The following is a 15,158-nucleotide window of genomic DNA, read 5'->3' as shown; positions in this document are numbered from 1 at the left end:
CTGAATTCATTGCAAAAATATGTAAATTTAAGAGAATTGGAAACCATGTATATGAACCTTCTTCCAGAAACCTCCAAGCTGAGGAAACACAAATATTTGCATGATGTATGTCCACATAATGGGACTAGGATTTGTTCATGGAGATGGGGGGCGGTTGGGTAGCCTCGTGGGTAAGCGTGCGCTCGTCACACCAAAGGCACAGGTTCGATTCCCGACATGGGTACAACGTGTGGAGCCCATTTCTGGTGTCCCCCGCCGTGATATTGCTGGAATATTGCTAAAAGCGGCGTAAAACCATACTCACTCACTCATGAAGATGGACTTCATTTTTTTTAATCATTTCTAAAGTTAAACAAGGTTATGAATCTACTCCTCAGAAACAACAAGGCCAAGGGAGCTGAAACTTTTTGATGGTATGTAATAGGACTGTACTAGGATTGGTATTTGCTTGATTTGTTGATTTTGGGAAAGGACTTCTTGTTTCATGTTAATGTTCTGTTAAAAAGGTGTATTGAAATTGCTAAAAATGTTTTAGCATTTTGTCTTCAGACGCCACTAGACCTATGCAGTGGAAACTGGTAGCACTGCAATGGGATTCATATTTGATTATTTAATAAAGAATTTATTTGTTTTCTGGAATTGAAAAAGAAAATGAGATTTTCAACTAATTGTTAGAATATCCCCCACAGAAGTCACATACACCACAGTGAGCGAAAATTACATAGATAGAAAGTACAGAACTATTTGCAAGGTTTATTTAGGTGTAAACATCAACATTTCTTATTGTTAACATTGTTTTAAAGAAAATTAAAAATCTCAATCTCTGAAACTGCTGTACCAGGTTTTGTGGAACTTTACATTCAGATGTTTCTCTCGATAACATTTTCCCAAAATGTTCATTTAATTATAACATTGATGCCAAGCATCAAGCACCACAATTGAAAATTGAAAAGTAATTTTATGCACTTGCATGACAGCCACATATCACATACACAAACTATTTTTAAACATTAAATGTTTCTTGGCCATCAGCGTGTCACTTTAAGTCCTGCATGCCAGTCATTTTTATTTCCCATGTAAAAAATGTTTTAAGATTCAATGTGGAACATACCCTGTTATTAATAAAATGACATACTTGACAACTGACATTTTATCAAATTTAATTTTATTAAATTCCATGTGTTCCCAGTTGTGTATGTTGGTATTCTTGGTGGGAAAAAATAAAAAAGTGTTCCTCTCTCATCCCATTTTGTTATGTATAATAATATGTTAAAATGTACTAGCTCCCCCCCCCCCCCCCCACTGTTGAGAAAAATATGGCCAAGAAACATTTTTTTATTCAGCCTGTTTTGATGGCTGACAATTTCACTGCATATAATAGAATGTACCGACATGTAAAAAAGTTTTTTTGCAAGTAGTGATGAGTGTGTTTTTGTGTAAGTATTGATTTTTAATAGCATAAGCTTTTAAATATTTTATTTAATAAAATATTTAAAAAATGAATGATTAAAATGAAATAACACTTTTTGAAGCACTGATTATGGATCCCTGCATCATGATAGTGTAGATGAACCAATGAAACATCCCTACCTTAGTAGTACTTTGGTGTGTTTATTACAATCTGATAATATTCCAAGTATCCCACTACTATCTGTGGTATTATTATTGTATTTACCGGTATGGTCATGACAAGACACAGTTACAGCATTAATTGTTGCAGACCTTGAAATACAAGTCGTACAAGATGACAAGAACCGTAATTAATATATGCAGAGTTGCATCCCTTAGTTTACAGGACCCACTGATCGGTTAGATATACCATATTTCCTCTATTAGAAGCACACTGCCAACTCACTACCTTTCTGAATTCCAAATTCTAGTCATACAGAGGGTACATTTGCAGGAAATGGTCATTATTAAGGGAAGGGAGTAATCATTAAATGCCTTAGTTAATGTGATAGGGATCATTAATTTCACCAAATGATGAATAGTTTCTATTTTTTGGACAGAGCATTTGACCCGGAATAAATGAGAGGCCAGCGTGTATTGGAGGCCAGGCATTTAATGGAGGAAATATGGTATCCTAGTTATATCCCAGTTATGCTCATTGGTCTGTCTGCAGCCCTTCCCTTCTCGTGAGTGGTGGTAATTTGAAAAAAATCTTTTCGGAGCCTTTTTAAACCAAACACAATCACTCACTCACTGTGGATATCCCTTGACTGAGATGATTCACGGAGATTTCCACTGATATTTCGTAAATTGATTATGTGAATTTTATTGTCATGAGAATAAGGGGCATGTGAACCGATCTATCTCAGTTGTATCCCCAGGGCGTAAGTCGGATCGACACCGGAGCCTACGATTGCGGCTGCCGTCGATACGGAGAGATATTCGCTCAAAAGCAAAAGCACTCGATCGCATTCCGGATCCGGAAAACCCCCCAATTCCAGAGGAGGCTGTTCCGCTTAACCAACTTGGCTGCTCTGACACAGACGTCCACCAAGCCATGACTCCCGATCGGCTGTCAGTACTGGCCGAGCATGAAACGGACGAATGGCGGGAAGACAAGACAAGTCTCTCAAGCCACCTCAGGGAGGAGGGAGACGAAGGGGATGAGAATTTACGAGACAAAAAAAGTTTAGATTCTGGTGAGTGCAGTTCAAGTTTAAATTTTATAATAACCATAAATGTTTCTGACATGAATACAAGTTATGCCATTCCAGGTGTCGTGGACAGACGGCCATCTTGTGGGCTTTGATTTGTCTGATGCTGTATGTGCTAATTTTGAGAGGACCGGTTACGAAAAGTATTTTGTTTCAGGATGTAAGAGTGGCGAAGAAACAATATGTTAAAGAAATCCAAACCTTTAAATAACGAGGCCCCACTTACACCAAATGATGTCTATGTCTGTGTATGAGTATCTGAGGTAAGATGGCTAAGTGGACAAACGTTATATGATGGTTTGGATTTCATTAACAATTTGTTACTTCACCATTATATAATAATAGTTGAGAGTATCAGAATTGTTGGCCAAACACCAGAGAAGAAACACAGATATGTTAGTCCTTTTCTTATTGTGGAAGTTTGATTCTGATTTGATCGTATTTGCTCCTCCGACACATTGTGAACATTTGTGTAACAAGGACCAGTAACACCTTGAATGGCATAGCCTTGTCTAAGTGACTGACGGCTCTAAGGACACTTTTCTTGCACAGCGGAAACACTCAAGCACAGCGCACTGTGTTACTGTTTGTTAATATCAACTCTTCTCAAATCTTAACCATTCAAGCAATATGTGTTTGTGTTGATTAATCGTATGTTGTAACATGCTTATAACGTCTTTCAGGAATCTGAGGATGCTCAAAAGAAATTAAGCATTGTTGTCAGCCACGTTTACAATTTCACATATGCATGGCGGTTTATGGATCTGCGTCTGGCAGGGAAAATAGGATGTAGGTGAAACAAAGGCTGTACAATGGATTGGAAAATGTTTCAGTTTTGGGAATAGTTAGTGTGATGGGTTTGATGCCGTTTTGAACATTATATCAGTTACAACATGGCAGGTTGGATCAATAGTGGAGGAAAGCCCAAAGTGATGACGTGTGCCATTTGAAGAAACCCATAAACATGGGTATGGTGCTGTCAAAACAAGGGTGATAATGATGGCTAATCTGGGATTCGAACCCACAATCGTAGGTTCCTGGCAAGATGCAGGAATAGTTATATCAAGCTTGTCATTCTTCCAGTGGCCTATTGCATCTGAACTCGGACTGAACGTCTTCATTTATTGTGAGAATTTTGGTAAAGTTATGTTTAATTGTTTTATTAAGAGGTAGACCCTCACTTCAGAAGCAAACATTCCTTTAGACTGACTCCCAGCCGAGGCTTTTCTGTACAGATGATACGATTTGATTGTTCAAGACAATTGTCAACAACAGATGATCGGGGGTACTGTCTGGGTCACTGACCCCTGAAAATAAATATAAAAACACTTAACTACTTTTTTTAAGGCCCATTGATTTGCTCACTCGACCTATTAAGATTAAGTGTTAGATCAATTTGGAGCTCTGAGTGAAGATTATCTACTTTGTAATTAAGACTCAAGTTTAATGTGACTCTTTAAGGCCGGTGATAATGTCATGTATATACTGTTTACCACATGAGTATTGATGTTTGTTCACCATGCTGTTTGTAGTGAGTTCCTCTCTTTACGATGGGGTGAGATATTATGCCAACCTTCGTCTCGAAGGTAAGGGCTGCTGACCCCCGATACAGCCGGCCTGTCGGATGCTGTTTGTGTTCAGTTGTTGGTCTCTCCTTTGTTTTTTTTATCAATACCCTCTTCATTGTCGTAACAGACATATATGCCATGTTGATTCTAACAGATGTATTTGTATAATAGAGTAGTGTGCAAGTTGGATGTGTAACCTTACACTAACAGAGACACCAGTTGAATGAGGGGTTGGGTCAAGGGAGACAACTCTTGTAAGCTTGCTGTTAGGATTTTAGAGTAGAGAGTTTTCTGATCAATTTCTGTAAATGAATACAATGACATGCGAGCATTTAATTGTTATTTATGAAACCTATGCTTTATTTGGATAGATAAAACTGTGATTTATTGAATGTTCAGGTGCATTCTAAGCTATGCATCAGGGAAGAAATACATATTTACTGTTAATGACTGTTAGCAAGTCTGCAGATATAGTTCTCTGTGTTAAATCTTTATAAGCATATTTCTTTTTTAATTTTGTGCAGCATTTCATTCAGACTTTACTACTCATTGTCTCAACTCTGATCAAACTATTAAATATGACATGTTTAAGTATTTTTGCTGTCAACTTTGGTGCTGCAAATGTGTAGTAATTTATGTCGAGTATTTTAATCAAATAGAATCTTGACCCCCGGTGCAAAAATTGCTAACATGCACACACAATAATGAGCGAAATTTGGTGCAGAAATAAAGATATGAAAATTAGGGAGCAACCATTTTACACTGTCTTTTGTTTACTGAATTTTGTTTTTACATATGGCTCACATTGTTAGAAATAAAATTATATAATTATTTTCCTTTTTCTTGCAGTCAGGTTTTTCAAAGAATACAGTTTATTAATTTTATCTATTCCAGAAATAATACTTGAATGCCTGTCTATGCAGAAAAAGATAATTGAGCTCCAAAACAATATACATGCTCATCTCAAACTCAAATCCCAGCTCTTCTCTCTCACACACACACACACACACACACACACACACACACACACACACACACACACACACACACACACACACACACACACACACACACACACAGACAGACAGACACACACCACTCACACACAGATGCACACACAGACACACACACACACACACACACACACACACACACACACACACACACACACACACACACACACACACAATCAAATGGTTGCTTCCTAATGTTTAATGAGAATCCAAGGAAGCAATATTAAAGTTTGCCAACTTAAAGATGGCCAAAATTTGTATGTTTCTTACACATTTGTGCACTGACTGTCCCAAGGACAGTGATAATATGGGACTATTCATAGCCCTCCCTAATCATACCTGTTAACACTAGACTTTATGGGGTAAGCATGTTCAGCATGAACATAATTTATTTTCATTATGGATGGCATGGGAAAGGTTCAGTTAAAAGATACATATGTTGACAACCTCCCCAACATGTTTCTGGGGACGTGGCTACAGTGTGACTGAAGAACTGAAAAAAAATATGTTGAAATCTGTGAATTTTGTATTTTATTATTTTAGTCTATGAATTAATTTCCAAATCTTCTGTACATAATAATGGAAACTATGATGTTGTTAGACTTGTGTGCTATTTAATTGTTCTGAGAGATGATTGTGTATGTTATTTTAACTGGTTCAAGTGTAGCAGGGCGTGAAGTCCTCCAACAGATGACATCCTAACCTTGTCATCTTGCTGACCGGGCTAACCTCATTGGTCATGTTGACAAGGCATTCGACCTCGTGTCAGAAGGTCCATGGTTCAAATCCCATCATGGGACTCAGAAATAACTTTCATGGCCGCTACACGAGGATTAACATTGCACAGTTTATTCAAAGGACTATTGTGGTACTTTAAAGGGAAGTAACTCTAACTTCCTTGACATAAATAGGTCTCTCCTTGGCAAAATATTTCCCTAAATCCATGTACTATTAAGAAATACATCGCAACAGCGCAGTCATATCATATGAATACCTTGTACTGGCGAAATATCAAGGTAAATATTTATCACAATTGACTAAGAGGTATGGATGAAGTCATGAAATGCCAGATATCCTTGATTAAACACTAGAGTCGTATTATATTTTTGGTGTTGGCATTATGTGCACAATAACATCAGTGTTTGTGAGTCAATAGGTATATCAACTTTGTACACATGGGTCCAAATTAAAAGTTTACTGGAAAACTAGGGACAGGTGTATTGGTTGTTAGGGAGCCTAAACCCCAACTCACTCCATAACAATAAATTATATAATGTTACATGCAATAATAGCTGATGTTTAATTGAAGATTTGAATTCCATTTTTGAAAATGTAAGACAGATATTTGTCACATAGTAAACTAAATACTATGTGATCCTTTTTCATTAAAAAAAAGATACTGTTAATATTTTTTAGTAATTTTCCCTTTGTGACATTCCACCATACTGCAAGGGAGTGAGTGAGTGAGTATGGTTTTACTCCACTTTTAGCAATATTCCAGCAATATCACGGCGGGGGACACCAGAAATGGGCTTCACACATTGTACCCATGTCGGGAATCGAACCCGGGTCTTTGGCGTGACGAGCGAACGCTTTAACCACTAGGCTACCCAACCGCCCCCTACTGCAAGTAGTCTGTCTCTCAGACCCTTGAGAAAAAAACTTAAGAAAGGAGTCTAGGTAGCCTAAGGATTTCTGGGCTCCATTTGGATGTTTATACATAAGATAACTTTGTTTCTAGGACTAAATGACAGTCTAGGTTCTCTGATAAACTGTTAGTCCTGCACCATGACCGTGGAATATATTTATTTTATGAAAAATAATAATCTAGAAATGCAAACAAAAGCAAGTCTAGCCAGTTCAAGCTAGCTCTATTTTATTTTTAGAGTCAAGAAGGAAATTGTGTAATATAAGATTTCAGAGACTAAATGTTAGTTTAATAAACTGTATGCTGTGCTGAATACATAGCTGTATTGAAAACTCTGGCATAGGGTGTTGCGGATAAATTTCAGTGCTTCCTTTTGGAAAGAAATATATGAAGGCGTGGCTCTTTGGCTCTTTGATGAGGCTGAATGTGTGTCTCCATGCATCTGTAAGCAAGGATTATATCCTACCTAAATATTATCCCGGGGGAAGTTTTACTCTAGAGTATAGTACATGGGATTAAACACACTGGTATGGGTTCAAATACACTAGGGAGAATCATCCTGACACTGGAGAATGTCATCCCCGGGATAAAAAATAGGGTAGGATAATATTCGCTTTCACACATCCATGGCGTGGTTCGCTGCTTGTGCTTTGAGACACTGGTTGACCTTGTCCACAACAAATTATTTGCAGCTTGCTGAGATAAAGATGAAATATTGCTTACTGCAGCATTCAACAACATGCATTCACATTTGGGGGAAATATACTGGTCAAATATTGATAGGGATAATCAGATTTTCAGATATATTTGAATATTCACTTGACATGTATTCACCTGATGAAGCAGTAAGTATATATGTAAGCAAGGATTATATCCTACCTAAATTTTATCCCGGGGGAAGTTTTACTTTAAAGTATAGTATCTTACCTTAGTGCCACACTGGTATGGGTTCAAATTCATCAAGGAGAATAATCCTGACTCTAGAGAATTTCATCCCTGGGATAAAAAATAGGGTAGGATAATATTCACTCTTACATACACGCCAAAAGATTGTGTTCCTGCTAATAAAGAAGTTGACATCCATAAAGTCACTTCGTCATGTGTAACACTTTTAAATGGCATTCAAAGACTTTACACTTGACATATTTTGTGTATCACGGGAAAATAAAAATATCTCTATCATAAGTAGAGTAGTATATTTAATGGTGGTTAGGTATTTGATCCTTTATAATGTGATGTTCAGTGCAACAGAGTTACTTCCCTTCACAAAACGTTGAAATTACAATGTGTTTCCAAGCATGACAAACTCATAAGTGCAGCCTTATAAGGGCTTCGTTTTAAGAAAGTCATGCTTTTAAGGTACCATATTCGCCATGTTAAATATCCTTCTCCAATAAGTACTTCTGACCAACTTCTAGACCAGCCTGTCAGGAATCTTTTTATTTTCTTGTGTACATTACAGATTATTTTACAGAAAACAGCTTCGTGCGATCTTGGCGCTAGCATAGTGTGATCTTATTACTGTCTGAGTGGAGTCTTAGTGCTATGACTGCTACCTTATGTTAAGGTGTGGGACTTGTGGGTCTCAGGTCAGCTGTGGAACATGGCCCTGATCAAGGATAGCTTATTCCTAGCACTACTCTCAAAGCCATGACGTAAAATGAATGCTTGCTGTAAAACACGACCATGCTTGTCATAAGAGGCGACTAACGGGATCGGGTGGTCAGACTTGCTGATTTGGTTGATGCAGGTCATCGTTTCCGAATTATGTGGATTGATGCTCATGATGTCAATCACTGGATTGTGTGGTCCAGACTCGATTATTTACAGACCGCCGTCATATAGCTGGAATATTGCTGGGGAAAAAGTATGATGGTAATGGGTGAGGTATAAACAGTTGAATTATGGTCGTTGCAGTAATTGTTGTGCATTATACAGTTACTAAAGCAGCGAGAGACCTGTGAGGAACTTGTTAAAGTAGGTACGCTGCATATTCGATTCCTGTTCACAAAGTGGATTGGGTGGTAACACTTTGACTTTTATGCATATGTTATTAGTCACTGGTTTGTCTGGTCCAAACAGTTGGCTGTAAAAAGGCTGAAATATTGCTGACTAGTGTTAAACAACATTCACTTACTCACTCACTCACTCACTCACTGAATCAACATATGTGGTCTGTGTTGGAAATCCTTATAGTTCGTTATGGCTGATGAAAGGATAATTCACTGATCACTATTAGGGGGTTAGACACACACATACACAAGATAATGTAAATTTACAAGACATGTTTATATTATAATATGGAAAATATTAAAGTATTTTTTAAAGTACCAGTTATTTAATTTGTGGATGAAATGTCCCAGTGTTGATCTGCCCTTATTTGCTTGTGTGATGGACATATTTGCAGTGTTTAGCAGGGGTAGACACCATTGGTCATATCCAGCTAGTCCGCAGCTCATTTTGGACAAGTGGTCGGAGTAAAATAACTTGAAAAAACAAGTCCCTCAAGTTTGTTACTAACAGACTAGTGGTTGTGTCTATCCCTGGTTTAGAGAGATGAACTGTTGTGGTCTTCAGCCCTGCATCCTCAGTGCCAGTCTCATTAATATCCGATCTTTTACTCCCATACGATACCTGTCTTCAGTGAAGATCTGAGGATACTTCCATATATGGGCGTCATCTGAACTTCAGCCAATCAGCATCAATGCTTCTAAATTCTTGGTATGGGTGATCAAAACATTCAGACAATTCTTGCCAATATCCGAATCTCGAAAATGGAGTTAATCAGCTTGTTCCGAACGTAAATGTTAAAGGCTTAACCATTATGTTATTATGCATTTTTTATGCATGTCATTTCTGAGCACCATGGCAGCTATACCTAAAAGGGAGTTCCTTTGAAGGAACATTTGTGTAACGCATTTATTTTGTTAAAATTGAAATGTCTGTCGAAATAGAAACGATTTGAAACCAAATGGTTTTATAAAGCTGACATCTGATTGGTTCCAGAACCCATGTATCCTTCATTTAGATTGAGCAGTCAACGTTTGCTCAGGGTTCACCTGATGTGACCGTCTATGAAGGTGTCCTCAGATCGTCACATTTAGAAGTATGGTATTGGAGTAAGGATCAGTTTTTATTGAGATTGGCCATGTTCTAGAGTAGCGAATTAATCAGGCACTAAGGCCCTCTGTAGCTACTGTGGCCTAGGCAAACATGCATGTAGATCGTCATATTGTGGCTGTGTTTATTCTGTTATTATTTGTAGACGTGCTTAGCCCTCTACATAACAATAACCATACCAAAATATTATTGTTTATGATGTGCTCAAAGTTATCACCCTTCGGAGGCTTACACTCAAAACCATGTATTTTCTATTACAACATTGAGGTCAGGATGTGTAGGATTTTCAACTTATTGTCACATGCTAAATCATATTTTATGTACAGTTTTGATTTTAGAAAGTCTTGAATTTAGATTCTAAAAATTAATTTATGATGTTTTGCACAGTCAGTGCCAAAAACATTTGAGACTACAAGCCTGAACATGGCTCTTAACATTATGTTTCATACATTTTAGTGTTATAAGGATATTATTAGCTGAGTTTACTAGACTGGGGCTTCTGACTAGTGGCTAAAGTTGCAGACTACCATAAGCCTTGATTGAAATGTGGTTATCGCCCCTTGGGCAGATGAACATCACATGTTTCTAAATGTGACTGTTGGGAGTGCTAAATCTATGTGAGGAGTTTATACTTGACAGTTTGCCATCAAAATCAGAAGTCAAGAGATGCTATAATGTTTTTGCTAACCTGGAATGACTTCTTTGCAAACACGGATTTGTTGTTTACAGTGCAACGATGGCTTCTGTGTGTCTGTGCCTTGGGCTAAAGTCGTGCTTACAGGCAGAGAAAAGAGGAACAAGCTGTAGGTTAAGGGGAAACTGCTGGATAATTTGAAAAAAAGCGCAATTCTTTTCAATATTGTTTGTTTCAAATTTTAGTTAATTCCAGGACCATGATATATAGTTTTTTTAAATTTTAAATTTTAAATTTAAAGGTCATGACATTCTTAAATTCTGCTTTGATCTAACCCTTGTTAATGTTTTCTTTAGTCAATTTATAAAAGAGGCAAACTAACTATGAGTGGGTGTCTGCCTTTAGCCACCAGTTCAAAGCACTAGTCGTGTAAAATGAGCTCAGTTGACAATGGTCCATGTATTGAGATCCACTGAAACTGGTGTTGAGACAAGTAGAAGACTGCAGAGTATTGGTTGGTAGGGGAGTAGCTTACGAGGGTGGATTGATAAGTTCCAAGCCTCACATAGATGGAATTGGGTAATAGTGAATTCTTTTGTTGTGCACATTACATGATGGTATAGAGGTATATCCACAAACACTTAAAAACAAGTCAGTAAAATAAGCCGTGGTCTGTGACCTTTGGAAAATGGACAAACTTGCAGTGATCAAGTACTTTACCATCTTCCCAAGGCAAGGGAGTTAACTGACTGTAAAAGTTCTGTTTCCACCCTTGCCGAACTAGGATGGAATTATGGAGTTATTTTTGGGCTGGACTAAAGAGTCTATGCATAATCCAATCAAAATCGCGTAACAAAATCAACATCCGGTTTGTCAACTGATGTGCAGATTTCGGTCTATTGCAGAATTTGTAAAGCATGTGTACCGCAAACTCAGTGTCAACAGATATTTTCCAAATCTTTTCATGTTTTTAATCAAGGTGCTCACATGATTTGATGCACTTCGCGAAGTAAGACCTGTTTTTTACAATATGGATCTTGATTATAGATCAGATCATCTTGACTGGGCACCGTCATTTTGTTGGAAGCAGATGAAAGTGATTCTAAAGGTGGAATCTGATTGGAGGGACATAACTTGTAATAGCCACTGGTGGCGCTACGATCAAACCCAGAAATTCCAGCCTCGTTCGGCAAAGGTGGAAACTGGCCTTTCACAGTCAGTTTACTCCTTTGCTCAGGAAGACGGTACTTTGCCAATTGTGGATTAGACTCAAGCTGGAAGTGGTGAAAACAGGTTTCATCCATAGACACAAATGGTTGCAAGAATCTTTCCGCATCAGCTTCAAACAGCTAGATGTCATGAGGCATATTGTGCCTGGTACATTTTGGATCAGATGTCAGAACTGTTGAAGCCAACAAGCTGATACTTTGTTTAATGCCTCACTTTCTGACATAATAAAATGTACTCTGTACTGAACTAGCAACATGATGCTCAGTCATCTGCCAGTAGGTCATCACCTTATCATGGATTTTCTGGATAGTTTCTGATGTGATTTGCCTTCCAGGAGATGGGTCTCCCTGCCACTCTTAAACTCCCAAAGTTGCCGACCTCTTTACAGTGGCATAGGAAGGGGCATACTTCCCTTATAACTTCTTTGAGGGGCATTTAGAAGAAGGAGTACTAAGTAAGGATAAGATTTATGGATGAACAACTTATTTCTTACAATCCTTATCCTTACTTCTCCTTCCCTAATGTTTTCATGATACGGTCCATGGATGACTTTCGGTGATGACTTCTTCTACAAATACTTGATCACTGCACTTTCTTCAAGTTTGTCCATGTCCAAGTCAGAGGCCACTGCATACTGTACTGACTTGTGACTTGCTCAATTGACTCAAGTGTTTGTGGATATACCTCCATGACATCATGTAATGTACACAACAAAAGATGGCACTATTATGCAATTCTTTATATGTATGTTCACGCCGTATGATAGGGTCTTATTTCGTGGTGGGTGAGTTTGGTTTTACGCCGCTTTTAGCAATATTCCTGCAATATCACGGAGGGGGACTCCAGAAATGGGCTTCACACATTGTACCCATGTCGGGAATCGAACGTCTTCGGCGTGATGAGCGAATGCTTCAACTACTAGGCTACCTGACCGCCCCTAATAAATTATCAACCTTGTAGTTGTTATTCTGATCTCATCCAGAAGCATTGACCTGACTTCATCATTGTCAACAGGACATTATTCTAAAGTCCTTGTTTTAATGATATTCTAAAATAAGCTTTTTAACTTAACTAAACATTTAGTCAACTGGCATAATAGTATAGGTTGGTCAGATGATATGATAAATAAAAATATCAAAACAACACATTACTTTTTAATGATTATTTCTTTATTCATTGCTGAAAATACCTTCTTTGGGGCTTAACATGCTTCTTTCTTAAAAGGTTAATACTCTAATTGTATAACGTGTTAATAAATGATTTCTAAAACAAATACCGTATTCGCCGTAGTAAGATCCCTGCTACAAGAAATCTTTTTAAATGCTCTGTGTTTTCTTGTATATAATCCATGTTTTTTTACAGAATATGCAGGATAGAAGGGTATGCATATCATACATGCACATACTGAGTTTTGACTTTCTTTACAAAGTGAAAAAATCAGTCGAGGCATGTCAACATCAGAAATATCCTGGTAGCACATGTTTTGAGGTACACTATTTAATCCCATAATTAAAGTATTTCATTTTATTAAATGGTGAATGTATATCTATGTTTTTGTATTTATGATCCATTTCATTACCACAGTTGTGTTAGTCAACACTTATTTAAATATAGTTTATTTCATTTCTTCATAGTTGTATTCATGGTACAGTAATGATTTCAGATTATTATTTTTTTATCTTTGCCCCAAAGTAATTATGAGCGGCATTGTTTACTAAATCACCAGTAATGCACGGACGCACAGGTAAAACAAATGTCTTTCTGAGTTATTACGCTAGAAACTCACACGACAATATTGATTAGTGTTTATCAAGTGCTTACTGTAATGGGAAATACTATTCATATGCTCAATCACCTTGTCCAGTAAGCTGTTATTGCAAAAGTTTTCGTTTCATCGATATTTAGACCAAGTTTGTTCTTTCTAGCTTGATCTATGACATCGTCCTGTGTGATTTCAATAAGTGCCCCTTTGTCAATTTTCCAAGCACCCTGGGCTTATTACGGTGAATACGGAGTGTTTTCCTGGGAGACACATTTGAGCACATTGTGACCTGTATCAAAGAGAGTTGTAAATGCTAGAAATGCTACGTATAATTAATCCATGGTTAATCTTCATTGATGATTCTGTAAATTATCCCAATTGATATATTGACTAATTGAGGGCTGAGCTATATGTGAATGAGGTGAGCGTTGGTGTAAACATTAGCGTAAGAGCATCTGGTTTGTTTTGTTTTGCAGCGTGTCTCTTATTACCAAATGGCCGACCGCGGGCGCATACATTTGATTCATGTGAGTAAGAGGTTCGGCTAAGTCGCAAGCCGTATTTTCGGCAATAACTTTACTCACGACAGCCAAAGCGTGTGCGTTTTGCCCTTATACTCTCCCTACGAAGCTTTGATAATAGCATGGAGCATGTCATCTCATTTAACAAACTAATATATTCAGCTTTTATCACATTCCTTCATATTGAGTGCAAGAGATGTTTGTGCATGAAAGTGTGACTGGTTTCTGCATGGTGAGCACAATAGCATGGAAGTTATTTAGTAGATATTTTCCTAATCTTTTGCATATTCCTGTTTGAAATATTCATTGATTTCACTAATGTTTTATAAAGAGCTCCTGCCTAGGTTACTAATGGCTTTGGTACCCCATTGGTCCCTAGGGTTTCATTATAGCTGTGGTGTAGCCATGGTCCTGCATTGGTCCCGCTCCGATTTCCATCTTGCGCTATTTCAGCCCTGCATTTCTACCCTTCCTTTTTGCAGCTTTTCGTATCCTTATATCTTTTCTAGAAGTGACAACTGCACAAATTATTCTGGTAATGACTGACCTTTTCTTCTTCAAGTGAATAATCAATTTACTATTTTACTTTAAGATTCTTGTTCTTGCATTTTGAGAACTATTTTTTAAATGTATTTAAATTTTCATTTGATGTGAGTACCTTTCATATTGTTGTATGTATATTGTGGATATTACTGTGAGTATATTTTGTTGGAATATGATTGTTACTTGTTTTAATTACAATGAAGTTTACGAATGCGTTCACAGTGATTGGGAAGGAAATTTTCTTCATGGGCCTCTAGCTCCATGTTTTCAAAATTTATGGGCCATTTTTGGCAAGCACAGCCCATATGTTTCACTCTATGGGCCTTTGATAATTGCAATAGATCATAAATTCAACGTAATTTCAACATGATGGTAGCTGAATAAAACACTATATTTTCTTTCAAAAGAATCTCTATAATCTTGGTCTTTGAATGAGAACATGTCAAGCCATATGTA

At 37.4% G+C, this 15,158-nt stretch overlaps 1 protein-coding gene across 5 annotated transcripts in view; it reads left to right on the top strand.

Moving 5' to 3' along the window:
* Positions 1–15,158, top strand: part of LOC124130999 (potassium voltage-gated channel subfamily H member 6-like) — a 252,621-nt gene that overhangs the window by 153,448 nt on the left and 84,015 nt on the right. For 3 of the 5 annotated variants that reach the window (XM_046494058.2, XM_046494056.2, XM_046494055.2), the window contains exons 4-6: positions 378–413; positions 2,319–2,648; positions 14,115–14,165. In XM_046494058.2, coding sequence (XP_046350014.2) covers positions 378–413; positions 2,319–2,648; positions 14,115–14,165 — 417 coding nt within the window. The remainder of the gene's footprint in view (positions 1–377; positions 414–2,318; positions 2,649–14,114; positions 14,166–15,158) is intronic. The other 2 variants (XM_046494057.2, XM_046494059.2) reach the window with 2 other exon arrangements.

Source organism: Haliotis rufescens, unplaced genomic scaffold (assembly GCF_023055435.1).
Source record: "Haliotis rufescens isolate VD_foot unplaced genomic scaffold, xgHalRufe1.0.p SCAF_10, whole genome shotgun sequence".
Classification (NCBI taxonomy): Eukaryota; Metazoa; Mollusca; class Gastropoda; order Lepetellida; family Haliotidae; genus Haliotis; species Haliotis rufescens.
Note: the sequence above shows the minus strand (reverse complement) of the source record. Positions and strands in the feature narration are given on the sequence as shown.